General features: G+C 46.3%; 1 protein-coding gene across 6 annotated transcripts in view; it reads left to right on the top strand.

The window, feature by feature from the left end:
- Nucleotides 1–12,698: 12,698 nt before the first annotated feature.
- LOC149354321 (uncharacterized) overlaps nt 12,699–27,980 on the top strand; it is an 80,716-nt gene continuing 65,434 nt past the window's right edge. For 5 of the 6 annotated variants that reach the window (XM_089583275.1, XM_089583279.1, XM_089583276.1 and 2 more), the window contains exons 1-10: nt 12,699–12,848; nt 13,379–13,410; nt 17,418–17,596; nt 18,010–18,081; nt 18,204–18,282; nt 18,381–18,473; nt 22,528–22,599; nt 24,266–24,419; nt 25,365–25,453; nt 26,860–27,063. In XM_089583275.1, coding sequence (XP_089439401.1) covers nt 12,820–12,848; nt 13,379–13,410; nt 17,418–17,596; nt 18,010–18,081; nt 18,204–18,282; nt 18,381–18,473; nt 22,528–22,599; nt 24,266–24,419; nt 25,365–25,453; nt 26,860–27,063 — 1,003 coding nt within the window. In that variant the 5' untranslated portion in view covers nt 12,699–12,819. Of the gene's footprint in view, nt 12,849–12,978; nt 13,203–13,378; nt 13,411–17,417; nt 17,597–18,009; nt 18,082–18,203; nt 18,283–18,380; nt 18,474–22,527; nt 22,600–24,265; nt 24,420–25,364; nt 25,454–26,859; nt 27,064–27,980 lie in introns of those variants that run through there. The other variant, XM_089583277.1, reaches the window with a different exon arrangement.

Below are 27,980 nucleotides of genomic sequence, written 5' to 3' on the forward strand. Positions count from 1 at the left end.
ACAGACGATGGGGATTTCCAAATAATTCTGCTCGAATCAGGCAAGTACCCCACCTAAATGTAGTATAAAACAAAACTGACCACTAAATGCAACCTCTGTGCGAAATTTGAGCCCGAACAAACGCGCGGTTAAGCCGAGAGAATTTTTCTTCGATTTTCTCTGATTTGCGCAACTGTCTGTAGTACGCGACCGGCGGCCAAACCAAGATGGCGCCGCGAGTGGCGCGTCAAAGGATGTCTCCACCGCCATAACGGAGGGGCGGCGGGCATCGAGGTACCTGAGCACTTGTCAAGACACAGCGCCAGGGGCACGCGGCGCAGCGGATTACGCAAGCGAGAGGTGAAAACAGCTCCCAGCAAGCCAACATAATATTTCAGGCATGTGCTGACGCGTCATGGCGACCCGAGGCTGGCAGAGTAGCGCTGGCTGCGTTGGTTGATCCCATCGGAGGAAAGGGCACCCGGGCCTTCACACTCAGCATCGACCCCGCCCGTCGGCACGGTGCTTCAGGCCATCCAAGGAGGACTGCGCCTGGCATGAGATGCACCGACCATCCTGAACGGGATTACCGACCAGTTGACATACTGCATGAGAGACTGCACCGTTGCCCTCTGGTGCCTAATCGGTCCACCATGCAGACACAGACCCGCGCACGATACCAAAAAGTCGTGTGCGGCCTTGCAGAGAGATAACGGAGCCACCGTAGCAGTATGCTAGATCCCGGGACACGAAGGTCGCCTTGACAAAGAAACGGGCCCGCGATCGCTGGCGAGCGAAGCTTGACTACATCGCCCCAAGCGCGGTGACCTGACAGCACGAATCACGCTCCCGAAAGAGCCCGATGAGAAGCGACGATGCCGCCGCCAACAAAGACGCCGGGAGCCATGAGGTGCTCATGTGTTCCTCATCTGGGCGCAATCAGGATGTGCGTGCAGCTCGAGTGGAGCTGTGCGCGTTGTGCGCTTCGTGTGCGAGGCTCCGGCCACAATTTATCCCCCAACCGGTCACCAATTGCGGACTCGAGTCTATGCAATATGGACTTTTGAATTAAATTTATTTGAGACCTCTACTCCATAACACTGCTGCACACGGCTGAAATAAGCATCTTGCACTGCTTTGCCACACCGGCGCTTTGCCATTATATATGAAGAGAATACCGGGTGTTTTTTTTTAGAAGGTCCAAAATTTTTAAAGAAAGGTAAATTCCTTTAGATTTATTTTAACCCTGGGGCTATACTGAGGGCTACGGCGGACACCAGGTAAGAGGCAAACTACTTTAATTAGTTCGCTGATTAACTGATACGTTAATTAACTTTTATCATTTTTATTTTAGGGGATATGTTGTATTAGCAGAATTGGAGATCGTCTTCCAAACAGTCCAGCCAAGAAAAAAGATTTTCATGAAAAAAATTTTTGCGTGCGTAACGAAGCGAGAAAAAGTCACCCTGGTAGGCAGCTTCACACTGTAACAAAGCGTCTGTGAGCGCCTGTGACGTAGCTCGCTCCGCCCTGCACTTTGTGTCAATGCGTTTTTGTTCCAGCGCGGCATTCCGTGAGGCCGCGGAGCGAAGCGAGATAAGCAGCGATAGCGCAGGCCGCCAGTCCGGGACGCGTGACGCAAAAGCAGGGCGGAGTGAACTACGTCAGAGGCGCTCCCGCCGCTGCTTTACGGTGTGAAGATGCCTACCAGGGTGAATTTTTCGCGCCTCGTAACGTGCGTGAAAAATTTTAATTAAAATTGTTTTTTCTCGGTTGGACTGTTTAGAGGACTCCAATTCTTCGAATACAACATATCCTCTAAAACAAAAATTAGAAAAGTTAATTAACATATTTGGTTAACCAGCGAACTAATTGAAGCAGTTTTCCTCTTGCCTGGCGCCCGCCGTAGCCTCCAATATAGCCCCAGTGCTGAAATAAATCTAAAGCAATTTACCTTTTTTAAAAAATTTTGGACCTTCTAAAAAAAACACCCGGTATATCGGACCGACCAGGCTGGGGTTAACCGAAAGACGTCCAAGACCCGCATTTAAATTTTGAAAATACACTGAATATCTCTAACGTCCAATAAAAGAAAACGTAGCTTCTTCATTTTATTTAATTTCTCGGACATCAAGTGGATCACATGACCAACAAATCATAATTATTTCAAGTACCACCGTCCGCGAACCGTGGGAACAAAGAGAAGAGAGAGGTATATTCAGTTTTTGTTTCATCATGCTTGAGCGCGTGGCTTACACAGATATCACCGCAGAGCACTGGTCGCTGGGTCCCAGTCCCAGACCAAGGGGGGGGGGGGGGGGGGGCAAGGGGTCCCAGACCCCTTGCCCCCCCTTCCGGACGCCGATGACGCTCAGTTTCACTAATGTCAGTCCAAGCCACGCGTTTGAACATTCGCGTTAGGTTTGCGGGTGACGGTACATGAACGCGTGTTCCAGCCCTTTGATATATTACTCCCGGCAAAACACGTCGCAAGGACAACAGACCCGTGGCTCCAAAATAAGAGGGAGGAGGAGGAGCATTCTCGGCCTCCCCGCGCACGCACGCACGCACACACGTGCACTCATTTCACTCACATCTATGAGTGTGGATCAGAGTGGATGTGAGCGCGGGTGAATATGAGTGTGAGTGAACGGGCGGGTAAGAAAAATAGCACTCATAGTGCCGAGGTATGCATTGTCACTCAAAATAGACTTCCAGAGTACCGAAGCTGTTTGCGGCGGGGAAAATTCGATACTGAAATGAGTGAACAACAGCACGGTACTCCTAGCCGAACCTTAGTTTTCTATTCTAGCCCCCCAGTTTTTCACCCGCAGTCGTTGAAAAGCATGCCTTGCATTCTGGCCATATGTACCGACCGTTGCGGAAATAAACGCGCGCAGTAGAATGGTTCTCTCAGCTTGACGGGTACATTGGTCGAGCTCAAATTTAGCACAGAAGTGGAAATTGGTCGGCAGAATTGTTTCATGGTACATTTTTTTGGGTTACTTGCCTGAATCGATTAAAAAAATCGCATATTCGCATCGTCTGCGGCGACGACGACGGAAATCAAGCCGTTCTGTCACTGATTGCACTGGTGGCGCCATCTCGTTTGTCGTCCGTGAAGATTTGGCCGAGAGGAGAGGGAGGTTGTTTTGCGCGATGTTTGAATCTTGGTTTGAAGACCACTAAAGACACGCATGGGTAACAGCTGTGTTTGTGTAGACACACCTCCAGACTTGTCCCTCACTAAAAACGTCAAGGCCACAAAGTGGATCAACACCGGGCAAAATCTTGGTAGTGATTACTTCATCCTTGGCATCACCTTCCCCACAACAAAACTCAAAAACAAAGCTGAAAAATACAAACCACGGATTGGGACAAGTTCAGGGAACTTCGCAACAAAAGTGCTCCAAAGGAGATCTCTAACCTTAGCGACTGGGTTATCTCCCTGAATGAGGATGTCGGCTCCACTAGCGTTGTGGTGCCAGTTGAGAAAATGGAACAGACTGCAGACTCAAAACCCTTACACCTGTGACAGGCACAAGAAGACCCCCAGAAACGCTGGAAAAACCAAAATACACAACAAGGTACTGCGCAAAAAGATCACTGAAATCGAGAGGCGAATCGAGGAACACACACATTTACACTCCAAACACAACAATGGAACCAAATATGTGAAAGCATATCAATGGACAGCTCGGAAATAAGAAGACATGACATCTTCTAAGACACCTGCTTGACCCAGAACAAACACGTCCCGTGCAACAAAGTCAGCTCTTCAGACTCATACATAATTGTGAAGGTACAACTGAAGACTTAATCAAAGAGCTAGCAGAACGCTATCCAAACACGGATGAGGGTATACCATACAAGCAGACTACCGGGGGACTCCTAATTCAAATTTAGATGCAGACATCACAGACGCAGAGGTCTGATACGCAACTGGAAAACTGCGGGCATCTGCGCCAGGACCAGACAAAGTAACAAATGAGACTCTCAGGATCTTAGACACAACGTCAATCGTGGCGGTTACAGACCTTATGAACAAATACTGGCATGCAGGCAACATACCACAAGAGTAAAAACAAACGAAAATCAACTTTATTCCTAAAGCGGGTAAGAAACTCAGCACTGAGAATCTACGCCCCATTTCATTAACATCATGCCTAGGCAAACTAATGGAGTATGTCATCCTCGAGAGGCTCCAAAACTATGCGGAGGAAACGAACCTATCCTACCTGAAATAATGTTAGGATTCATGGCCCAACTATATAATTGAAGCTTACGAGGGAACCGGAACGAAGGCAATATTGGGTTTAGACCTTATTAAAGCTTTCGACAACATCACCCGCAAGGCCACTTTGACAAACTTGTCAGAAATCAACCCCGAAGAAAGGACGTACAACTTAAAGGGACACTGAGGAGAAATTGAAGTTGACTTGCATCGACAGAATACCAGCTCCTGATTACAAAAACGTCATTCATACTGACAACAAAGCTCCTGTAACATAGAAAAGAGCAAGAACCAAAATACAGGTATCGCCGCCACAGGCCAAACTCGCAAGTACAAGCTTCATGGCGTCATAGGACAAAACAGTGTTGCTAGAACCAATAATTATAGCAACACTAGGACACGAGAAGCTACGAATCACTGAGGCGCAGCAAATGCATGCGCAAATCTCCTTGACGTCGCCAGATGGCGCCACGTACCCGATAGCTACGCGCGCTCCTGCAGCGCCGGGACCAATCAGCGCTTGCTCTCAGCGGTATGGGGGCTCCCGGTATTCCGCTAACGGTAACAAGGTACACGGTATGCTAAAGGCGTCTATTTGCGAGAACTTCGTTGACGACTTCGAGAACGGGATCCATTGTAACGCTGGCAAAACGCCGGTGCAAATGTAAACGAAGCGACGGCCGCAATAGCCGATAGATGCCTTCAACGTGCGGCCGGCGGTAGCTTTCTTTTCGGCTGCTGCTGGGCCGCCTTCCTCCATGTGAGCCGCACTGCTGGCGGCCAGAAATCACGGAGTCTGCGTTACGTCATGTGAATGTCATGTTTCACGTCACTTAGTTCTGTGTCGTCATAGCAGAATCCCAAGTTTGAATCAGAGCGGTGGGAAAAACTATTTTAACTTCGAATCCAAATCTCTTAGAAATAAATGCATCTTTCGCTGCCGGCCAAGTGGCAACAAAGCCATGAAATGCCGAACTATCGGATTTTGCTATAAAAAAATATCAATAGAGCTCTCCTCAGTGTCCCTTTAATCCGATCCTTCCTCACTAACAGAGCAGCAGTGATAACAGTCGGAACAATAGACAGTAGAGTCTGCCCCAATCACACCAGGAACCAAAAGAACACCACAAGGCTCCGTCTTGTCCCCTTTCTTTTTCCTCTCCCTCATCAAAATTCCCCCCAATTGGCACAAATACCAAACCTACATCGCACGTTCTATGCAGATGACATCACACTTTGGGTAACCAAAGGATGCAAAGGCTACGTAGAAAACACGTGCACATCACTGAGGCATGCGCATGGGAATCCAGCCTCGCTTGTTCACAGCAAAAATCTGCACCCTTCATGATACGACATAAACAAAGAGGTAGGAGAACTACGACTTCCCCCTGCAAATAAACGTCTATGTCAATGGACGATCCATCAAAGAGGTACAAACCATGAGAATACTGAGGTTGTATTTACAAACAAATGGAAAGAATAATGACACACTCACTAAGCTGAAACACACGATAGAAGCGGTGGCGCGATTAATCCGCCGCATAGCTAAAGATGGATTCACACGACTGACCGAATCGCAGATCTCGCGGACGAATCGCACATCACGTGACTTGACGTCACGGATTCAGGCCAACCAACTCATGTCCGCGGACGACGCGGACGGAAAATGCAAGGCGCTTTTTCGCTTTCAGATTCTGGCGGGGAACCAACACGAATTCAGACTGAAACACCGCGTTGTCTGGCCACCCTGCTACTTTTTGCGCAAATTTTTGCGACAGTCGCATCGGAGTAAGCATCACTGTTTACAAGCGAAACTTGGAGGAAGGAAAATTCCTCCATGTGTGCATGCGTGCACACGTGCATTTGTGTACTGGTGGTCGTTGGCCGTTGTACTGCTGCCCCCACGTGCGCGCCATGACTTTGTGTGACGACGCGGCGCCTTTTTAAATCAATCTTGTTGAGCCGTTCCCAACACTTTGGGACGTTGCTCGCAATGACTATTCAAATACGGAGTTGAAGCAGGCGTTGTGGAAAAAGATAAGTGAAGAAATGACAACACTGGCCAGCCTACGCGCCCACAATACAGGTATGTGATGTTTCGTAAATTTCCAAATGTACCTCGCATAATTTTTTTCGTATTTTTTTGTAGCCTTATGTATTTCGCCATAATTCTCGAAGTGACGATCAAGTAACTACTGCGTAAAACATGCAGCATGATTGACACGCTGTACTTTCACGCAGTACGTATACTGCATGAAATCCAGCGAGCATTTATTTGAAATGGGTAATGATTGTTTTTTGATTTCACGCAGAATCGCTGAAGACGTTTTTTTAATTATAAAAGGCACACCTACCGCCTGGAGAGGAAAAAAATGCTCGCCGCAAAAAGTGGCCAGGCAGCCGACGAGGCCTACACTGGAAAGTGGAGGTTTTTCCGAACACTGAGGTTCTTGGACAGCGTACGACAGCCGACTCACCGCTCAATCAACGGGCAGTGCGAAGGCAATGAAGTGAACGCCGAAATGGTAAGATATTTTGTGCAATTCTTCGCACATCGTACCCTCACGATATTAACAGTGTATTAGTGGCAATTTTCCCGTCAAAAGCTGGAAAATGCGACAACTTGTGACCTGTTTGTTTGGCGCGGGGCATGTGCACAAGACCGCTAGTAAGAACAGCAGATTGTGAAAATAGCACACATGTCAAAGCCAGCCGCCATCGGAGACCAGGGAAGCATAGGGGAATGTTGCCATTTTTTTATGGGTTTGATAAATGGGAAATTAAGTCTCGTAATGTTACGGCTCGAGAGTATTTTCTAATTATTTTGAAACCGTAATATAATTATACAGTTACTTTCCCAATCAAACTAAAAAAAAACATTTCCCTCTTTTTTTCCTGGGTTTCGATGGCTGTTGGCTTCTTTCCGACTATGCTTGCAGTAGGAACTGTACGTTTCGGGGTAAGAGTTCAGTATGCACTTATGTTTTTGAGGTTCGGATAGGAGGTCCGAGAAAAAAAGTTCCCTGTGTAATGACGAAGAAGTGCCCACGCGGCAGCGGGACTGCTCTCGGCGAGCGCATGCTTCCTGTGGGTGCTGTTGGAACCGCTGACTGTCGGTGAATGCCATTCCGCGCTTATTTCTTTGTGCCGTGCTGTGTTTTGTGTTCTGTGCCCGAAAAACCCATTACACCTGCAATAACTGTCATTGATACTTTTCCATGGCAATTACATTAACTTCTTAAGGCCTCCTACCATGTGTGTTGAACACACTGAGGAGTCCAAAAGCCTTTCCGAAAATCCGCCCGGGATGACAGTCAGGTCCCTCGACCACTGCAAATTTTCCGCCATCGCTTTCGCAAACGCAACCAGACATGCCACAAGGTGGAAACTAGTGCAAAGGCTGTGCAGAGCGCTATAGCTGCGCGTCTTCCAGCCAAAGGTGCCCAAAATATGGCGCCCAGCGCCGACGAAAGTTGCTGATGATGATGCCTGCCGAGTTGCCAGACTGAATTTTCTAAAGGGTCTATTTCCTCAGGCGTTCTTCATATACATGATTTTAGTTTCGATACCTGGGCGCCGCCATGTTTGTTTTACTCGAGCGCCGCCTACCGCCGACGCCATCTTGGACTGATAATTTGCAGCCGGTGGGCTGCAGCCGAAGCAGCGTGCGATCTCTGGAAGTGTCATTCGCCCGTTTTATTCTTGCCAAGCCTAGAAATTTTGGGTGGGCGTTCGCCTCGTGTCCATCCTCGTTTGTGCTATGCCATTAGCTCCTGCAATAACCAACTGGGAGCAAGCGACCATTCCTCAACGCAGCGAACGATCAGCATCGGTGAGTGCCATGCTCGCAGTTCACGCGTGCTTTTTTGTCGCCGGTTGCCTGTAGGGCGAATACGGCACGGTGTTGCATGTTAGAAAAAACGAAAGCAAAATGTGTTGAAACACAAGATCGCAGGAGAGCAATGAATATCTAGTTTTTCGTGGAGCGCAGTTTTTCATGAACTCTCTCGCTGCCTGCTTGGACATGGCGAGTGTGACAGTTTAGATGCTGAGCTTGCGACAGAGTACCCCGTTTACAAACTGAACATTTTTGAAACAGCGAGTACATGACCGAAACGAATCCACTTCTGATGATTAGAATGTTTGTTTGCGGAGATACGAGCGATGAAATTGAAATTCGGCCCCTCCTGCCGCTTGCGTAGGGCTGTTCGTACTACGAGCGATACAAGCCAGTTGACTGAAAGCAATTCGCATTCTCGCCTTCTCCGCTCCCGCCAGTACTCACTGGTACACAAATACCAGAAAATGTGCAGTTACACGATCTAATAGGTTGGCACGCTAATGGAACGCTATTACCACTTACACTGACAGGTAGAATCGCCGCACCTGTGTTGAGAATTCCAATCTCAACCGGGTCGGGGCACTGCTCAAGTCGCTGCGTTTGTTGTATCTCTGGCACGGTTATGCATAGTGTGGATTTTTTTACAGTGCATTCGATGCGATTTCAGTCGAATAATTTATTACATTGCGTGGCAGAGTTTACCGTCCTGTGCATGCCGTGTATTTTTTCATCTTACGTTGCCATGGCTGCATTTTTCCTCACTTTGCAGTTGGGTAAAAGTTCATGTCGCCGCTTCTATTCATGCCATGCTGTGCAAATTAAATTAGTATTTTTGCACTAACGACATGTTTATTTTTTCAGGTGGCGATCCCCACACCCTCCCGATATTGACGATCATGTGGGGCGCCGAAACGAAGTGGCCGAATTTGTGAAGTCCTCACATAGTGTACTGCTGAATTAAAAGAACTTTGCCAAGGCCGTCCAATTACTTGATCTCTTAAAATTATGCACAGATTACAGTTTGGTAACCCAGGCGTTGCGCTTCGTTCCGCGCCCGATATTAGGCACAGGCAGTGGGTTTGTTTCTGTCTGCATTTCGTTCACAAAGTGCGCTAACGTTTAAGCTTTTTGTTGGCGCAAGTATTTTTTGTTCAACTACGCCCACTGCCAATGCAACTCGGGACCGGCGGAAAAACGGTGAAGAAATGGACACCGCAGACGTGCTGAGACCTTCACATAACATGGTGCACGTAAATACTGGGGGCGTTTGTTTTTTTCTACTTTCGTCGACTATTTCCGCAACCGACAATAAAACAATGATGTTTAGAAGACGTTGGTGTTTCGTACAACATTGCTGCTTTTGTTGTACAGACGCAAACACGCGCTTGACCGGTAGCTAAGCAGCCGCGGACGTTGCTCCGCGCGCCGGATTATCAGCCCAGGGGAGGACGGCAACAGTGGGGTGTCGCGCAGCGCACGTGTTTGAGGGTATTTCTCCCTCTCCTGCCCGCTCCTCGTAAAATGGTGTATAGTATTTTACTCTTAGCTTCCCGTGCCCAGAACGATGCCCAGCCCATATCCCCTTGTACTGCCTCGTTTGTGGTTTTGCCGTGGGCACCTAGTGCTAATCTTCCAACAGCTCTCTGATTTACGTCTAATCTCGACTGAACTTCTGTCCTTAAAGGGCCACTGCCCAGGGTCCGGACATTTTTGAAAAACAAGCCCACTGCATAGATGAGGCATCGAAGATAACCTCTGCAAAATACTAGAGCCATGCGCGCCCCGAAAAGCTGCGAAAATTCAAATCAAAGCCCGCTCGTTCTTTCCTTCAACAAAAACGGGCCCGGCCCACTACTCTGAACCCCGCTGACGTCAAGGGGGGCTACTTTCGCTAAAGGCACTCCATTGGTGCATCGTTCTGACTGACGGGAGAAGGTTGGGCGTAGCCTTGGCGTCGCGTCGTCTGCACGAGGCTTTCCGCAGCGCCTTCTGTTCTGGCTCATGCCTACAAACCCGCATGAAGGAACAAAAAAAAAACTGCGGAGGGAGCGTGCGGCGACAGCCTTGAACCCTAGCCATAAAAAGTAAAAAATAGTGAAACTGAGGGAGTTGGTTCGCCCCCCCCCCCTCCCCCCGCCGTGATCACCTCACGAGACGCTCTGCGTACGCGCTCCCTTCTCAGATTTTTTTCTTCTATGCAAGCCCTCCAAAACAAGGTTTTAATTAGGTACTAGTGCAGCAGAGCCTTTCCCTCGCTCGCCCACTTGACCGCTCCGCACACACACCGCTTATCTTTCGCGCATCTTGCGTACGCCTTGACTCCAATGAATGACATATGCTTTGGAGCGGAGAAAAGACACAAACACACAGAACACAAACACGCATGGAGAAAAGCAAACGGGCGGTTGCCGGGTCCGCGCTTCGCCGTGTGTTTCGAACACAACCGACTTCCGCCCCTCCGCTCGTGAAACGGTGGGGAGGCCTAAAAGAAAATGAAAAGGTGGCTCGTTAACTGGGAATGACAAACAGATGTATGAAAGGATGCGCTCGCTAACAAGTCTAGGTGGTCGAGCCGATCGAGCCTCTCGATCGTTCAGTGTGCGGAGAAAAAGCAAAAACCAAGAAAAGAATTCTATTGAAGACGGGGCAATGACGTCGCCCTGTGACGCACTCCACAGACACCACGCCTCCGGCTTACACCGGAGAAGGAAGGGGTGATTTTGCCTTGCCGAGCCTACTCGACGAGGAGCGGGAGAGAAAAATTTCGAGGAGGGAATGGAAGGAGAGGAGGCTCGCTCAAAGTGAGGTAGAGAGTGTTTGGGATTATGGGGTGGGCAGGGGCCCTTTAAGCACAGAACCGCATTGCCGAAAGTAAGTCCCGGCACCATTATTCCTTTCCAAATACCTCTTAGTACTTCATATTTGTTGTACCCCCATAATGCCCTATGTTTCATTATCCCGGCGTCTCTTCGTCCTTTTGCCCTAAGAGCCACGGTATGGTGTCGCCATCTCGTGGCGTATATTGTAACATCCTCCCTTTTGTGAGTCGACTACCCTACAACGTAGTCGTGGAGCCTCCTTGGTATATTGCAGTACACTTCTTGGGCCAGGCAGGTGCTTGTGAGGGCCAGTTGACTGGCTGAGGTGAAGAGGACGACGGCGTGGCCACTGGAGACTGGAAATCTTCAGTTCGAGATGACCCGGGTGCCGTCATGAACGTCAGACCGTGCTTCCATGTGGCCTGCTGTGCCCCTTATGTGTGTTCTGTTTCGGCCCAGAACGCTGTCACCTGTCTGTACCTTGTAGGACCTGTCGCCGCACTGCTCGGTCACTATTCCCTTTTCCCAAGTGGCCTGTGGGCTTGGCCGAACTGTGACATGTTGTCCTTCTGTTAAAGGTGGCAGATCCTTTGCTTGCCTGTCGTGGTAGAACACCATTGTCCGTCTCTTTCCGCTGTTTATCGACGTTGATTGATTTCGGCTGCAGTAGCTTTGTTGTCATTGGGACTGTGGTTCGCGTGCGCCTGCCCATTAAAAGCTGGAGGACTCGCTTTCAAGTGCTGTAGTGGCGTGTTCCTATAGTTGAGAAACGCCATCTGTGGATCACTATTGCTTTCATGTGCTTTCTTTAGAAGCATCTTCACAGTCTTAACTGCGGATTCTGCCATGCCATTTGATCTTGGATAGCCTGGGCTTGATGTGACGTGCTCGAAATTCCATTCTGCTGCAAACCTGCTGAATTCTTCGCTGGAGAACTGTGGGCCATTATCTGTGACCAGAACTCTTGGGATGCCATGTCTTGCAGAATGGGCTCTCAGGTCGAAATTTTCGGAGCCCTTCACTACGACGTCTGTCATAGCCTGAGTCGCTTTGGGACGTTAAAAAACCAAATTGTTTTAGAATCAATTCACCAAAGACTTGAAATTTTGTGGAGTTCTGGCCAAACTACGTTTATTGTGACCATCGATAAAGCAGCTGAAAAAGCGTCTTCAAACCTCATGCAAAACAAACCAATCCCCCGCCCTTGCCGAATCTCCACGGCCGACAAACGAGATGGCGCCACCATACGATGGCTGACAGATCGGCTTAATTTTCTTCGTCGTCGCCGCAGATGATGTGAATACCCGACTTCTTCTGATAGAATCAAGTAACTACCCCAAACAAATGGGTATAAAACAATTCTTCCGACCAAATGCCATTTGTGTGCGAAATTTGAGCTCGAACAATGCTCCCGTTTATCTGGGAGAAGCATTCTGCGGCGCGCGTTTATTTGGGCGACAAAGTGAAAACAACAAATGAAAGGCTCTGACGAGAAAAGCAAAATGCCACAGGCGCAGGCAACCTCCTCCTTCGTGGAGTCAATTCAGAAAAAGCTCGACGTGGTACAAGCAGATGGATCTTCGTCTTTTGAATATGGCGACACGCAAAATTACGTATTCTCAATTTACATATCAGTTATACATTAATATACAGCTCTTGAACTTAAATGAAACACTGCTTCATTTTATTATTTATACCTATTTAACTTGAGTGCTTTATATTATTGATTTTGCTTCACTGCGTAAAGTATTTAGCGCCCTCTAGGGTGCCATATTGGGTTTTTGTACTTGGCGGTTCAGAAAAAGTCTACGGTTGTCGAGTGTGTTTGTAAACGTTCGGACGGTCGCAAGATGGGTACTAGTGTTTGTAGTCTTTTGTATAGGGCTGTAAACTGCGCCTGAACCAATCTGTACCACGTGCTGTCCGCCTTTTTTAACGCCGTAGAAATGAAGGCATCCGTTTCAGAAATATTGAAGTAAGTAATCATTATTTAGGTTACCGGTGTAGTATACGTTCGTTGAGGGTCGCGCTTTTTTCTGTTTCGAACGTTGCATGTAGTATACGTACGATGACCGCGTGTTTCTTTCGCTGTGGTTTGTGAAAGGAGATGAACGCGGAACATTTATTTCGAGGGGCAGGGGGTGCACGCGTTTAGAGCAACGTTTCATCCGTTCGAGTGATTACCTGCCGCTTGCCGTGTTCCAAACGTGATGTAAAACGGTGAGCGCCAACTAGCGCTGGAACCTACGTTGAGCGCTCACCGCCTTACATAAACCGTAATCCATTCAAGTGATTCGTGCGTGCACATTATTATGAACTGGTTGGCAAGGTAACTAAAAGCTGTCTGTGCGAGCATTGCTTACTCTGTGGCTACGAAGAGCGCGTCTGCGTTCTTCTTGGCCATAGTTACTTCTTTCTTTATTTGTTGTGTGGTTCTCGTTGTTCCACTGTGGCATGTTAACCGCCATGTTAATCATGCTAATTGTGGCATGCATTTTTCTCCAGGGAGGCTGAAAGTGTCAAGTCAGCCCTGGCCGGTAAGTCTTATCTTGCCAGCTGAGCCGCTGGAAATTGCGCAGCTGGCGTAAAGTTTGCGTTTCTATGAAAGCAGCATGCAAGAGTGCCGTTGGCAGCATGCATGTATTCTGTATGCCTTTTTCTTTATTGCCTGTCGATATCAGTTCTGCATCTTGTGTCCTACGGTCGATCATTGCGTCAGGTGTTAGTGACAGGACGCGCGTCGCTGGTAGCGCTCGAATACGCGCCGAGTTCGTAGTGAGCATGCGTTCGGTCGTCAAAGTGTTCCAAAAAGTGCTGTCGCGTAGAATTGCTGCATACCTTTTCTTATTTCTGTTCTGTTTTACAAAGGTACAAGGTTTTACAGAGGTAAAAAAGGGGGGGATATGTAGTATCCTCGAATGCACTCGGGGTTAAAGCAAGGCTTCGAACGCTGCGCCGCGCGCGCTTTCCAGTGCCACCCGGCACCACTTCCAAGCAGCTGTCGTGAGCCTTTGTGATCGAGCCGTCGGTATATATATACTGTTCCGCCACGTAACAGTTCTCAAGAATTGTCTTTAACCATGTATTATTATTATTATTTCGAAGCGGCTACTAAGGTGTATATGCTTCCAATGGCGATACAAACGGCGAAGCATTGTGAAGTGTAGCTAGGTGGAAGTTTCCATGTGACGTGAAATGAAGTTTTCAGCTTTTACTAATGCTCTGAAGGTGTTGCTCTGGTGTTGTTAATAGGCTCTGACTCTGTGTTTGCAATAGCATTGTCAAGTACACAACATTTACCTGCCCTGCAGCGGTATTTCTGCCATCTTCATTCAGTTTCTGCAGTTCTTAGCAGTGAACGTGTCTTTGCTTATTGACTCCACGGTAGTACTGAGGCTTCTGTAACAACAATCTTAAACAAATAAGCGCTCGCTGCTCATACATTGCATGTGAAGCATGCTCCGAGAATGGCTTGTGAAGGTTGATGGACAAGCTGCTGCTGCAAACATGACAGTTTTAAGCCCCAGCAGGGCTGCCTTTCTGTTCCTTTTTGTTGTAATCTGTTTTACACACAGCTCAAAGTGCACTGCAACCAACTCGTTGGGCTGGAAGTCTGTGCGAACCACAATGAGCATTCTGCATTGGTGATTTTATTCTCTGACAAAAATATCGGCTCCGAGTTACCACGTGGCGTAAAATGGTCATTTCCATGGGACTCAACTAGGTCTTCCAATGACCCAAGTGTTACCCACATATTGGTGGTGCACTATGTGGATGAATGTGGGTAAACAGGTTAGAAACCACTGCAATGGAGGCCCATAATGTTCATGTCAGGTAGCATTGTAAATGAATAGATAGTTACATCCATATTTCAGTATTCAGCCACTGTGGTGGCTCAGTGATTATGGGGCTTGGCTGCTGACCCAAAAGACGCGGGTTTGGTCTCGGATATGGTGGTCGCATTTTGATAACGGTGAAATGCCGGAGGTTTCGTACTGTGCGATGTCAGTGCGCATTAAAGGACCCCAGTTGATTGAAATTATCCCGAGCCCTTCATTACAGCGTCCCTCATAGCCTGAGTTCCTTTGCCATATTTCAATATTCAAGACTTGTTTACATGTGAATTACTTGCCTTGGAGGCTATTGTTCTTGTTTTGAGTATATTTATTTTCATTTTAAAAGCTTCCCTGTGGTGGTCCGCTGGGGGGGGCAAGCTGTGTAGTTTGTCAGCTTCTTTACAGTTTCTGAATTTTTTTGTTTGTTTTCATTTGTGTTCTGCTGTACATGCTGTTTTATTTTCTCATCCTGTTCCTAAACAGAAATTGTACTAAACTCATGGGCTGTATTAAGGTTATGTGCCAATTAAATATTGTTAACTAATTAATTTTGTCATTATATTTGTTGCCAATAGGGGATATTCAAAATTCCGCAAGTGCGCTTTCCCACATAACTATGTTGCCAAAGACAAGACGGTCGACTCCTCTAAAAAAACTGCAAGGGCTACAGGACATATGCTAAGGGTGTGTATAGAATGTAAGAAACATATTTTAAAAGAATCAAACAAAAACCAGCCCTTCTTGCTTTATTTCAGCTGGACACGCATGATCAGCCATCTTGTATGGGGCAAAATTGTAATGCGGGAAAGCGCACTTGCGGAATTTTGAATGTCCCCTATTGATGTAATGAAGATACCTTTTTTTCAAAAAGCATATCTCAAGCAATGGTAACACAGAGTTTGGAAGAGAAGTTGCTAAGAAATGCAGCAATTTTTCAAAGTCTAAAGCTACAAGTATCTGTAGTGTATTATATGCTTGGTGATCCATATTTTGAAAGTGAAAAGTGCAAAACGAAACACAAAGCACAAGAGACTTAGACTACATGGCAAGGGTTTATGACAAGTACTTGCTCAGCTTTTGTCCTTTCCATTCTGTTCCATGCTTCGTGCTTTTCACTTTTGAAATAGCTGCCAGCTGGCTATAAGCCCTGCTTGGGGTTCATTGTGTATGCTTGCATATTCCATTGAGGCAAAGGTGGTGATGTTGCTGAAATAGGTGAAATTGGGTGTATTGTAAGGGCGCAGTGAAGTATGATCAGAGTGAAATATAAGTACATGTGCGTTACTATTCACGATGCATGAAGGACATTATGATCAATAATGCACAAACATCACCATTCACGATCACTGCAAATTCATGATGTGACTTTAAGGTGTAAGCAGTGCATAGTGTGCATTAGGTGAGAAGGGTTTTTCACAGTGAAATGTGAGTCGCACCAGTTGCCTGCATGAGTGAATGTAGCGTGTGGACACGAGATAGTGATAAGATATGCCCACTTCTTTGGTTTTTGCCTTGGCGGCACAGCCGTTGCTGCAGCCAATACTGTTTCATGTGGTTCTTGCATATGCTAGGATGTGTGTTTATTTCCATGGCCAGTGACAGCAGTAGCAAAAAGGAAAAAAATAAGGGACCCATATGACTGCATTCCAAATTAACAAAGTGAAGCAGCTTTCTTGGTTGTGACATTGCTCTTGCTGTCACACGCGCCACACCCAGACTGACTGGCTTAGGCTGACTCAAGGTTTGGAATGCAGAAGTCACATATTCTTGTGCAAGACAGTATGTGTGCCGTATATGTTGGTTCAACGTTTCTGAACCACCTCTGTGGTGAAAGTCTCTCTTTTTGTTTTTTTGAGAGCACTATGGCTTCCTCTGCTGGTCTGCCGATGATGCTGAAAGCATGCAGCCATTAGCAACTGCTCCACGGAGCATGATTAGTTTGGTTTATAGGGGTTTAACGTCCCGAAGCGACTCAGGCTATGAGGAACGCCGTGGTGAAGGGCTCCGGAAATTTCGACCTCCTGGGGTTCTTTAATGTGCACTGACATTGGACAGTACACGGGCCTCTAGAATTTCACCTCCAAAGAAATTCAACTGCGGCGGCCGGGATCGAACCCGCGTCTTTTGGTCAGCAGCCGAGCACCGTAACCACTGAGCCACCGCGGCGGCGCATGATTAGTGATAATGCAGTTGACAGAGTGATGAAAAATGGCACGGATTTCAAATGTGAGGCGGCATACAGCAAGTATTTTCAGAGCAGTATCATAGGCTTCCTACTGGGCAAATAGCAACTAATATGACTGATCTGTCTTTGGCAGTCATTTCTAGCAGTTGCTTCAAATGTATGCTGATCTACCAGCATAGTGGTCTACCATTCATCCTATCATAGTTTCCTACCAGGTTCAGCTTTATTTTTAGTGCTTGAGTCAATGGAATTTGAAGGAAATATGAGCATATGCAAGTGTAACAGCTGGCAGCCTGTATGGTGGACAGAAAATCGGCTCTTTTGTTTTCTTACTTGCAACACTAACTTGCTGGATGTTTTATCCAACTGTACAAGGTACGGAAGCTGCATCCTTGCATGGCAAAATGCAGGCATGTGTAAATTGTGCCTTCACATGCATTCAACTGGTCGGCTTATTTCCCCCTTTCTTTATCTTTGGTTTCTTTTGCTGTGCCCAAAGCGTTGTTTCCTGTCACGTGTGCAGAAGACAATCCGCGAAATGCCAGGGCCTTTCACCTTCGCACACGGCTTTGCTGGCTGCTAGAAGGGTTACTTCTGACCGACCTGGAGTTTGCACTGGACAAGAAAGTGGAGCAGGAACTCTGGAACAGTGCTTTTAGGAATCCTATTGCAGCATTCCAGGCCAAAACATCCGACAAGAAGGTATGCAAGACGACCTTTTGAGTTTGGGTCAAGGGTTATGCTGCTGAATTTGCATGCACTACTGCGCTTTTTGTCCAGAAGTCTGTTCTTGTCTTAGTAGATGTGCTTTCATAGATTAATTTTCTAGTATCATTTCGTATGTTCTAAGGGTTGTCCTCGGGTAGGATGTTCTTCTGTATTCTGCAGTCATTTGTACTTTAGGGGCTAACCATTATAAAATTGCTCCAAGTTAGTGACTGCATTTTGCCAGCAAAAACATGCAAGTGTTGGGATCGCGTGTATGTTAACAGTGTTGCCTTTTTCTTGAACTGGCTATTCAGATCACCGCGTTTGCCACATGAGCCTGCTGTGTGAATGGCTGTGGGCGTTGTTTGCGATTGCTTTATTTGTGTGCAATGTTTATTTTTTTGCAGGAAAGAGCAAATGGCGAGTCACAGACAATGCTCGCATCTCTGCTGGAAACAGCTAGTGGCTTTTACCTTCAGGTACAGCTTCCTGTTCCTTTTTTATAGTGATTTGTTAATTCCTTTTACCTGCCTCATGTCTGCAGATGTGGGGAGGCCCCTTCTGATTTGGGAGTGACCTTTGTATCTTCTGTTCATTTCAGCTTTTCCGAAAGCTCTGCTTCATGTATGATATCAGCTTCAAATGCCATTTAAATGACTTAAGTTATGGCATCTTGCACTGTGAGTTAACTCAAAATATACTGTTTTTTTGTTATGCACGCACAAGGATACTTTGTCAGGTGGTGAAAATTTTTCCTCTTATTGCATTCCCTCTGCAGTTGAAAAGCAGGATGACGCTAATGTTGAAAAACCAAAGAAGTCATCTGTCCTGTACATTTGTCAGCATTGCCTGGTTCACCTTGGAGACATAGGTGAGTGTAATTCTCAATGTCGTTCTTTTTATTTGCAGCACTGATGGGCATGAGTGGGCTGTGATTTTTCAGTTGTACTGGCCCTAAACAGTAGAGTTGTCAAGTCTGTACTCTGTAGCTGCCTTTTGCATGCACAACCGTCGGCTTTTACTACTATGAAATTCCTCAGCATCATTCTTAGGAGCATAAGAGTTAGGGCACGGTAGGTTGTTGGCTTTGGATGCACAAGGTTGTTCCTTTGTTATTGTGTTAGCCCTGTTTTGATGAAATTAGTGGGAAGGGAAATACAAAAATTTCCACAAAGATAATGTATCTTTTGGGTGCGAAAGCCACACCTGAACAATAAGGCATGCCTTAGTAGAAGATAGCTTCTGATCAATTTTAACTGCTTGCAGCTTTGAACATGCACTGAAGTCTCAATACATGAAAGCTTTTGCATTTCACCTCCGTCAGAATGCTGTTGCCACGGTTTGAACCAAACCTTTTGGCTCACACTTGGTAGCAGGATACCATTCTCAGTAAACCATTGCAGCATGTATGTGTAAAAATGCATTTGTACCCAGATTGCTATTTGTAATAAACTTATCTTAGTGTGGTTGAAATCAGGCAATATACAGAATTCGTGGACTTTTGTTTTCTTGTTGACAGTGTTTCTAAAAGCCTTGATATTACTTGTTACAGTGGCTCAGTAGCCATGGTGCTGTGCCGCCGAGCATGTTGAAAGGGGACTATAGAGTTCTTACTTTGACCTCTTTTCAAAATTCTTTCTGTTTGTTTACAAATTTCACTTATAGATTGCATGTTAAGGCCTGATTTGTACAGTGGTACATTTGGCATCCATACTTGCTCTGGAAGTGAAAAATTGTTTTCCAGAACAGCCCTTAAAGGGGCAAGGTTAGGCAGCTGAATGTACAGTCATGAAATTTATGAGCGTGAACACGGCAGTGCGTGGAAGATAGCCTCGAGCCCTACTCTTGGCGATACGCGGCGGCCGCTTTCGTAAACAAAGTGGAAAGGGAGGTCTGTCCTTCGGCTTGCCGGAAGCTGGCAACGCGGCGTAACCCTTTCCACCACGTTGCGGAAAGCGCCGCCGTGTATCGCCACAAGTAGGGCTGGAGGCTATTTGCCACGCGCTGCCATGTTTACGCTCATAAATTTCATGACTGTACTGACATTGCCAGCAGTAAAGGATAGCACCCATGAAAACTAGCAGCATAACACTTACCTGGTGCAGTCATCCACACACCTGTCTAGAACGCTCTAACGACACACCGGGGAGTACACTTGTGTCATTTGCAAGTGGCCTAGGGCTTGGAGCCTTATCTGATTGTTCATGCACATCCCCATGGATTGTGTTTAGCTCATGTTTTTAAAAGCAGTACTATCGGGTTCACCAAGCAGCAACACTTGTCATAAATGCACGGAAGTGCACAGCATCGAAATGGTCTAGACAGGTACGTGGGCAACTGTACATGGCAGTGTTGGTCCACTCCTCTTTCTGACCTTGCTCTTCCAAGGGCCCAGCCTTGCAGGCAATGGGAGCCTCTTATTTCGACAACTTGGACTAAGCAAATAATGATAATGCATTAGTATGGGAAATAGGCTTCATAATATGGTGCACTTCTGCACGTTGAGTGCATTCCAACTGGCAGTATTCGAGAAAAAACTTGGAAGGTGACAGGATAAATGGCTGATCACTGTGTAATGAGCGTCATGTTCATTGTCGTCACTGACAGCCCCGACACGGCTATCATTACTTTCATCTCCAGTGCTAAATGTAGTCATTGCACTTATTCTTCTGGCACCACTGAGCACAAGCACCCCCTGGGCTGTCTTTCCTGGCTGTATCGGGCAAATGTATGCTATCATTGTAGTAAACCTCAGCTTTGTCACAGGCAGCGTGCGATATCACACCTTCGGGGTCTGTGTGCTTGCTGCCTGATACCCTAGAACCTCATTGATCTGTTCCCGGTTCATATGTACCAAATCACGGATGACATGTTTTCAAAGCTGCTACATTCAAAATTTCGAGAGATTCTGGGCGTATGATATGTTTAGCGACCAACCGCTCGTGTGCAACCTGGGGGCACGTGACATGAATAGCACGAACACAGTGGCATTCGCCTGCTATGGTACTGTAGTTGCTCCGCAGTACCTAAGTGCAAAAGGGTGAAGAATTGAAAAGAAAAACAGTACACTACCACCGGCCGTTGCCTTGGAGACGTGACGTGAAGAGAAGGCAGCTGCTTCTTCGCAGGGCCAAGGGCAAGGGAGCAAAGCGTCTGAGAACTAAATTGTTGCAATTACATATGAGTGGATTGGGTCTGAGGAGTGCAGCTTGAAAAGTGAAGGCACTGCGATAGTCTCATGCCCCCGCGGCTTCCCGGCAGTGCATTGGTACGCGGTGGCGAAGCATCTGACCAAGGAAGAGATCCTGGCTACTTCCGCCATACGTACTAAGGGCAACGCAGAGGTGGACTCAATTCTGCAAGCTCTAAAAGAAAGACTGTTCGAACTTTGTTGCAGGAAATGCTAATCGACATTTCTGTGAAGTGAAATTGTCAGTTAATACCTTTGGACCTCACTTAACAGTTACCGCATTTACTCGCATAATAGGCGCACTTTTTTCTTTTTTCAGAAAACCTTGCTCAAAGTTCGGGGTGCGCTTATTAAGCGGGGTAAAATTTCCGGAAATTTTTCGACTCGCAAAATTGAACATGCTGCATAAATGCACCCGTGTAAGGGCCACACCCTGTTTTCCCAAAGGAAATATGGAAAAAAAAAGGGCCACACCCAAACTTTCCACTACTCACGCGGGAATAGCCTTCGAAATACATGCGCCGTGGCCTCTGCATATGGCTCCTGCTGCGAGCAACGTTGCTTGATCGCAAAGGCCACACACGCACAGGAGCTTCCAGGTTCCGCCCACGGATGATGCCCAAGGCTAAGCTCATCATCATCATCAACTTTTTCCTCCGCCCCGAGATTTCACTGTCTACATCAGCATCAGTATTACCAGCTTCAGTTTTTTTGTGGCTGTCAAAGGCCTGGGATGTGTGGTAGCTTGTTAGTTCATCGTAGTTGTGGCTTTCGTGTGCTGTCACCGAGCGTTGCTAGTTTAGCACAACAGGCAAGCACCTTAATAGCTACACGGCTGGGAGTTTGCTTTCGTACACAGCAAGCATGCGGCAGGCCGGAAATTTGATGTGGCTGAGAAGTGCAGCAGTTGTGACTGCGGCATGCCTAAATTTTCGTATGTGACACCCTAGCGCCGAGGTTTTCGTGAGTAAGTCAGGAAGGCTACTGGCTGGAGATGACGCTTTCGTAACAGACGTTTAAAGTGAGCATCCCTGAAAACTTTGTGCGGCTGTGCCATGCGATGTCGTACCTGCTGTGGGTCCGCAGCAGCTGCGACGTCAGCAGCACTAGTGAGGACTAGTAGTGAGTTCAGCAAAAACTTTGTTAAAACAAAGATTGGGGGTTGGGGGGGCGTTTGCTTGCAATCGTGTAAATACAGTATAGATCACAGTGCCAAGTTCGGGGTGCACCTATTATGCGTGGAAATAAAAAAATGATTTTTCTCGACCAAACTGGGGGTGTGCCTATTATGCGAGTGCGCCTATTATGCGAGTAAATACGGTATATTTTTCAAAATTAGGCGGTTTGGATCACGCGGTTTGGTTCTATTTATTGTCTGTAAGGCATATGTATGCTGTTAAGGATAGGCTACAGATGCTGCTCCTCCTAGATGAATCACAGATGTTTGCAATACGGTGATAGTTCAGTGGTGTTCAGTGGTTAGCACAACAGTATGTTCCCTGTTGGCAGTTTGCGAAGTTTCTTTTTTGAATACTGTTGGTAGACGCACTGTTCCCTGCATTACCTTTGTGAGATTTAGATTATTTGTAGTTTTCTCATTCCATTGGCTTCTCTTTAAATAGTGAATTTTTATTTTCTGAAGCCACAACCCCTGCTCAAGGCATTTCATACATTGCAGGGAAATTTTTTAATTATCTTTTTGTGTATTGATTGAAAGCTTGTTCTTATTATGCAGCGCGCTACCGCGGTCAGTCACTGCAGGCCGAAAACTTCTACCGCCATGCTGTTGAAATGGGACCACGAAATGGTAGTTCACTTTTTTGTACTTTTCTCATTACCAATTCAAAGATGGTTATGCATTATCTGGATGCATTCATGTTTTTGAAACTGCATTTTTTTTTTTTACTGGGAGCATTTCCTTCTTGACTTTTCAAATAAAAAAAGAAAAATTTTGTTGCTCTGGCACTTTGAATTAATGAAGTAAACACAAAACGCCTCATAAGCACACCTGTTGTGTTCGCCTTTTATTGTGCTCTTCACCATACGCCCGTGGTCAGTTAAGGGCTCACCATTCTGCATGCTGCTGTGTAAGGCTTTATTAGTAAAGGCCCGTTTCAACCTAGTGAAGAAATTTGAATTCATTCCCATCAGTTGTGAATTGGGATAAGAGTGCAATAAAAAGATGCATATCACTTGCACTTTTTCACGTGCAGTTCTATCTGCTGTTTTGTATTGATGTTTAACATAGCTGAATGCTGCAGAAAAGAAAAAAAGCCTCTAACAATGAAATTTTTGTTATTTTGGATGAGTTTCGAGACTGCACTAGGACATGTTTGAGCATGACATGTCATGCTCAAACATGCTCTGTGTAAGAATGCACCACTGTCTAGTTTGTTTTGCTACTTTAGTGGTCAGTCTTTTGGCTCTGGAAAAATGTGTTGATTGATATGTGTAACTGTAGCTTTTGTAACACTCTACGAAGTGTAGGTGACGAAAGAACCTGCATACTTATTATATGCATGCAATCAGGAGTTGCATATGTAAGAATGCCATTCCATGTAAAGCTTGTATTGATCCGTGAAGAATAAGGTACTGTTAATGAATTTTGAGGAAGTAACTTTGGGAAAATAAGGAAATGGTACCTTGAGAGGCCCTTAAAACTGCTAGAGGATTGATTCCAAATGTGAGGGTTACAAAGTTATTGCGGTGCTTCTGTTACAACAGTTAGGTATTGTAATGAAAATTAGGTGGACACTGAATGCAAGGAAACATCGGAATGAAAGGCATGAATAGCTGCATGCACACAGGTTTTTGTTAGTTGCGTCAATTGTGCTGTCGGGGGTGATGTGAATCATTTCCTTTCAGTGTGCCCAACTTTTTGTGACGATCGTGACACTCCTGTGCAACCGATTAAAATGAGCATTCTGTTGGGTGACTTGTCCGACATGCTGTACCCTTAGGGCTCATGAACTGAGCACTGAACAGTGGCAGAAACACTCTTAGAGGACAGTGGCCTTATAGCACAGTTTTAGATGCACATTCGTTCAAATAAGTGACTCAGGCAAAGCAATTGCTGATAGGCCACTGTGAGGCTAATCCTGCCTGTACATAAAACACCACCACCGGTCTTCTTTTTAGTAACCAGGGAACTTCTGTTGTCGCCTTGTATGTAGCTAAGAATTTAGTATTACAGTGCCCGGCTTACTTTGTCAGGTTTTTCATCTGAACAGAAAAGGTTGGCTTTCATTTTGTTGTTGGTGCTATCAACAGAAAATAGCCAACTTTTTTAGCCTTGCCAGTGGTGCCTGGATTCTTGAAATCGCCTCTTCTACTTGCCGCACTCGAAAGAAAACCTTGATGTTTTAGAACGCTTGTTCTGGAGCAGCCCTGTGTAGCACTATTCCGCGTGCGTTCCTTGAGGTACGCATTGGTGCTCTCTTACTTTGCCACTGAGCCCCCTCTGTGCTTTGCAGGGCACCCCTACAACCAACTTGCTCTCCTGGAGGCAGCTAGTGGGGAGAAACTCTCGGCAGTGTTCTTTCATGTGCGCAGTCTGGCACTGCAGCACCCTTTCCCAGCTGCTGCCACCAACCTGTCCAAGCTCTTCTCAAAAATGGTGTCCGACAGGTGAATGGGCGGTATTCGAGGACCCTGCTCTCTCTGTACATGTCTCTAGCCCTAGCTGCTTGCTGGATATTCAAGCTTTATGTGAAAGTTACGTGAAAGAATGGTACTTTCGAATAGCGTAGTAAATGGGGCTGGTAGAAGTGTTAGCAAGATGTGTCTCGACTCCAGCAGCTGTATCTTAATGGAGGCGAAATGTAAAAGTGACCGTGTACGAAATAATAGTGTGCATTACCGTATTCACTTGCATAATGAATGCTCTTATTTTTCCCAAAAATCTCGGGAAATTTTGGGGGTGGGTTCATTACGGCGGGTAAAATGTTCAGAAAATATTGAAGCGCTGAAAATGGGACAGAAAGCAGACTGGCGGAATAAATACTTCATCTGCAATGATTTGCCTTCTAAGTAAAATAAAACACTGTCTTCACCACGGTTTCTGCGCACAAGTACGTAGTTGGCAAATTTTGTCTTAACAATGCTCATATAAGGGCTAGGAAATATAACTTCCTATCATGCACTACTGTTATCAGTAGACTGCACACTAAAAAGAGGGTTGCTTTCAGTATGTGAGTGCGTTCATTATGTGAGTAACTATGGTAGGTAATCCCAAGTCATCAGAATTAATCCGGCGCCCTCCAGAACAACATGCCTCATTGACCGCAGTGTTGCTTTGGCATGCAAAACTTCATTCCCTGCAGACACAGGATAACATTAGGATGATTTGAAGTCAGGAATGTAGCTGTTTTTCTTCTTTTCTTTTTTCATATTCCAGTAGTAAGCAGCCATATTTAAAGCATAAATGTCAACTTCCGGTTGGTCATCTCCAAATTAAGGTGCTTTATATAATGTGGAGTACCTTTTAGGGTAATAATGGTGGGAAAAGTTGTTGCCGAAGCTGGTGTGCTAATGGTAACATGGAGACTTAATTGGTGTTTTGCTTTATTGCAGTTCTACATCCATTGGCAAAAGCAAAATGACTCCTTATGAGTACACAACGGCATTCCTTCAGTTTCATGCCCATATCTATCTTCTCGCAGGTAAGTTTGTGTGATCACCTTATACTTGGTTGCTGAGAGGCCAACTTCTTGAGGCCCATGTTTTTTAGCAAATTTTTATTGTAGGTTCTCTTCACCATGATCATTTGTGAAAAAACCCAGCCATGTTGTGTTTTGTTTCTGTGTATATCAGTTTAAAGTAGACCATTTCGGGTCCTGGAAAAAGCGCTTATAGTTTATGCAACTCTGGTGAAATCATGGAGTGCGCTGTTATATAATTTGGCACCTTCACTAGGCCTATTTTACTGATTTTGTTCAACCTCTTCAGAGTAAAGCCATTAGATTCTTAGCCTGTGAATACTCCCATTTCACTAGTGTTAACTACTTTAAAGCACCATTTAAGTTCACTACTCTTTCATTTAAAAAGTCATAGTGCACTTTCTCTCTTCATCCACAAGCCTCACCACAGGTCAACCCTTTATGGAGTCTGCTTTTTGCAAACAGGTCATCATGTGTCATTTTACTTGGACCATCTTTGTAAAGCCAACCATGTGTAATATGCAAATATTGTCTAGTTATTCTCTGCTGCTGCTTGCCACCTCTGAGAATAACAGCCTTCCCAGGGAAGCTGTGTCTGTCGCTGATTATGCAGCCTTCATCACTGCCTTAAATATGCTACTGCATTAAGGCCTCATGCAGTTGCATGTTTATGACATTGTTCTGCCATGGCTATTTTTTCTACAGTTACTTTTTCAAGATGTTGCTTATCCTGCGTATAAGCATGTGTATGTGAATAATGAGAGCCTATGCAGTAAATAAACTTAAGCATAAATGGCTTGGCTATCAATGTAGCTCCCGGTGCAGCCATGGAGAACCTTTGTGCCATGTGGAGTCATAATGAAGGCATGAAGTAGCAGTATAAAGGACAGCTTCCGAGTCATTGCGTGGTTTGTGAAAAGGCTCTTAAGTGCTGAGTCATATACTTCTGCTGGGACTTCATATAGTACTTCGTGGGAAGTACTGAAACACTGTTGTTTTTCGTTGTGTTTGCTGGACAATTGTTGTGACTGGTTTCTTGATTGGTTTTTCAGTTTTGTTGACATGTTTTTTCTATTTCTTTATTTTACTGCAGATTTCCTGTAGCCTGATCTGGTTGCAGGGTAACTTGTGTATGTTGTGTCATGATTTTGGCTTCCCCCTGTGGCTAAGCTCTTTTCTGGTCTGTTATGTCTAGTTTTAGGCAGTGAGCTTCTTGCTCAGAACGCATGTTTCTGCAGGTGTTAGTTTCCTGGCTCTTAGTTGTACGATGCATCTTTTGTAGCGTGCAGGCTCTTAGCACCCAACGAATTGGACCAAAACATGAAGTGCAGTAAGGGGAAACGGCCTCCTGTGACTCAGTTTGCGTATTGTTGTCACGTCCTGGTGTCTGTCTGTCATGGGGCATGCAGACCTGGGCCGGGCGGAAGGGGTCCTGGGCTCGCTCACCAGCTGCCTGCCCGCCCTGGTGATGGTGGAGAAGCTGGAGACGTGGCAGCTGCTGCAGATGGTGGCCATCTGCATGTTCAACCAGGAGCACTGCACCCAGGCATCGGCAGATCCCAACGCTGCACCCCTGCAAAAGAAGGCCCGGCACCTGTTGCTCGACCTAGTCGGTGCGTGCATTTGCCATATGTTGTGCGCTTTGGGGCTTTGTTGGAGGAGCATCCGGAGATGCAGGCACAACTGTCACTGGGGGCCAACCCTTTCCTTGCCACGATAAAAACAATTCCCAGCTGCTCTTCTGGGAAAATTGCAAATTTCTTCTGCAATTTTCAGGACGGCCGGTGTGGCCGTCCTAGTGGCAGACCATGCCGGCTCCCCCCCCCCCCCCCCCGCCCCTCTTTCCTTTCTCCATGTCGGGGAAAAAGGGAAGAGTGTCCTCAGTCAACACCCAATGAAATTAAATCAGGCCCACCCTGCATCTCATCGCTTTTCCAGCGCAAGCGCAAGTATATATGCTTTATTTTTTTATTGGGTGCATGCATCGTCTGAGTGGGAAGCAAGGTTGTCAGATGTGGCGTGGAAGTTGGGTTTCACAGCCAATTGATGTGCCAGCAGCACTGACCCTTTGTCTTTTACCAAGCCTCAGTTATAAACATAATAAATAAATATGGCGCGCCACCTTTGAGCATGGGTAGTGTGCCGCATTTGACACCAGCACTGTGGGCTGGCCTGGTAGGCTGCATCAGCGCTTGTGCCAGCCTTGCCAGTACTACCGCAGGTGATGCAGCCAGTGGCATGCTCATCACTATGATCAGGATCAACTACAGTCAGACCCCGCCGAAATGAACGCTGCGACAGCGAAATTTTCGCCACAACAAAGTATTTCCAATTCCCCGTCAGCGTACCATACAAGACAGTGCAATTATTTCCCCCACAACGACCAGTTTTTGAAGCGAGTTTCCACTTCAATGAAATTTCTGAGTAAGTGGACGTTTTTTGTTTTTGCATGTCCACACATGCTCGTATCTTGTTAAGTTTCACCAAAAATGTCCGCCAAAGACAGTTTGCACTTTCAATAGTGCAGCTG

Source organism: Amblyomma mixtum, chromosome 3 (genome assembly GCF_055824585.1).
Source record: "Amblyomma mixtum isolate Tamu chromosome 3, ASM5582458v1, whole genome shotgun sequence".
NCBI lineage: Eukaryota > Metazoa > Arthropoda > Arachnida > Ixodida > Ixodidae > Amblyomma > Amblyomma mixtum.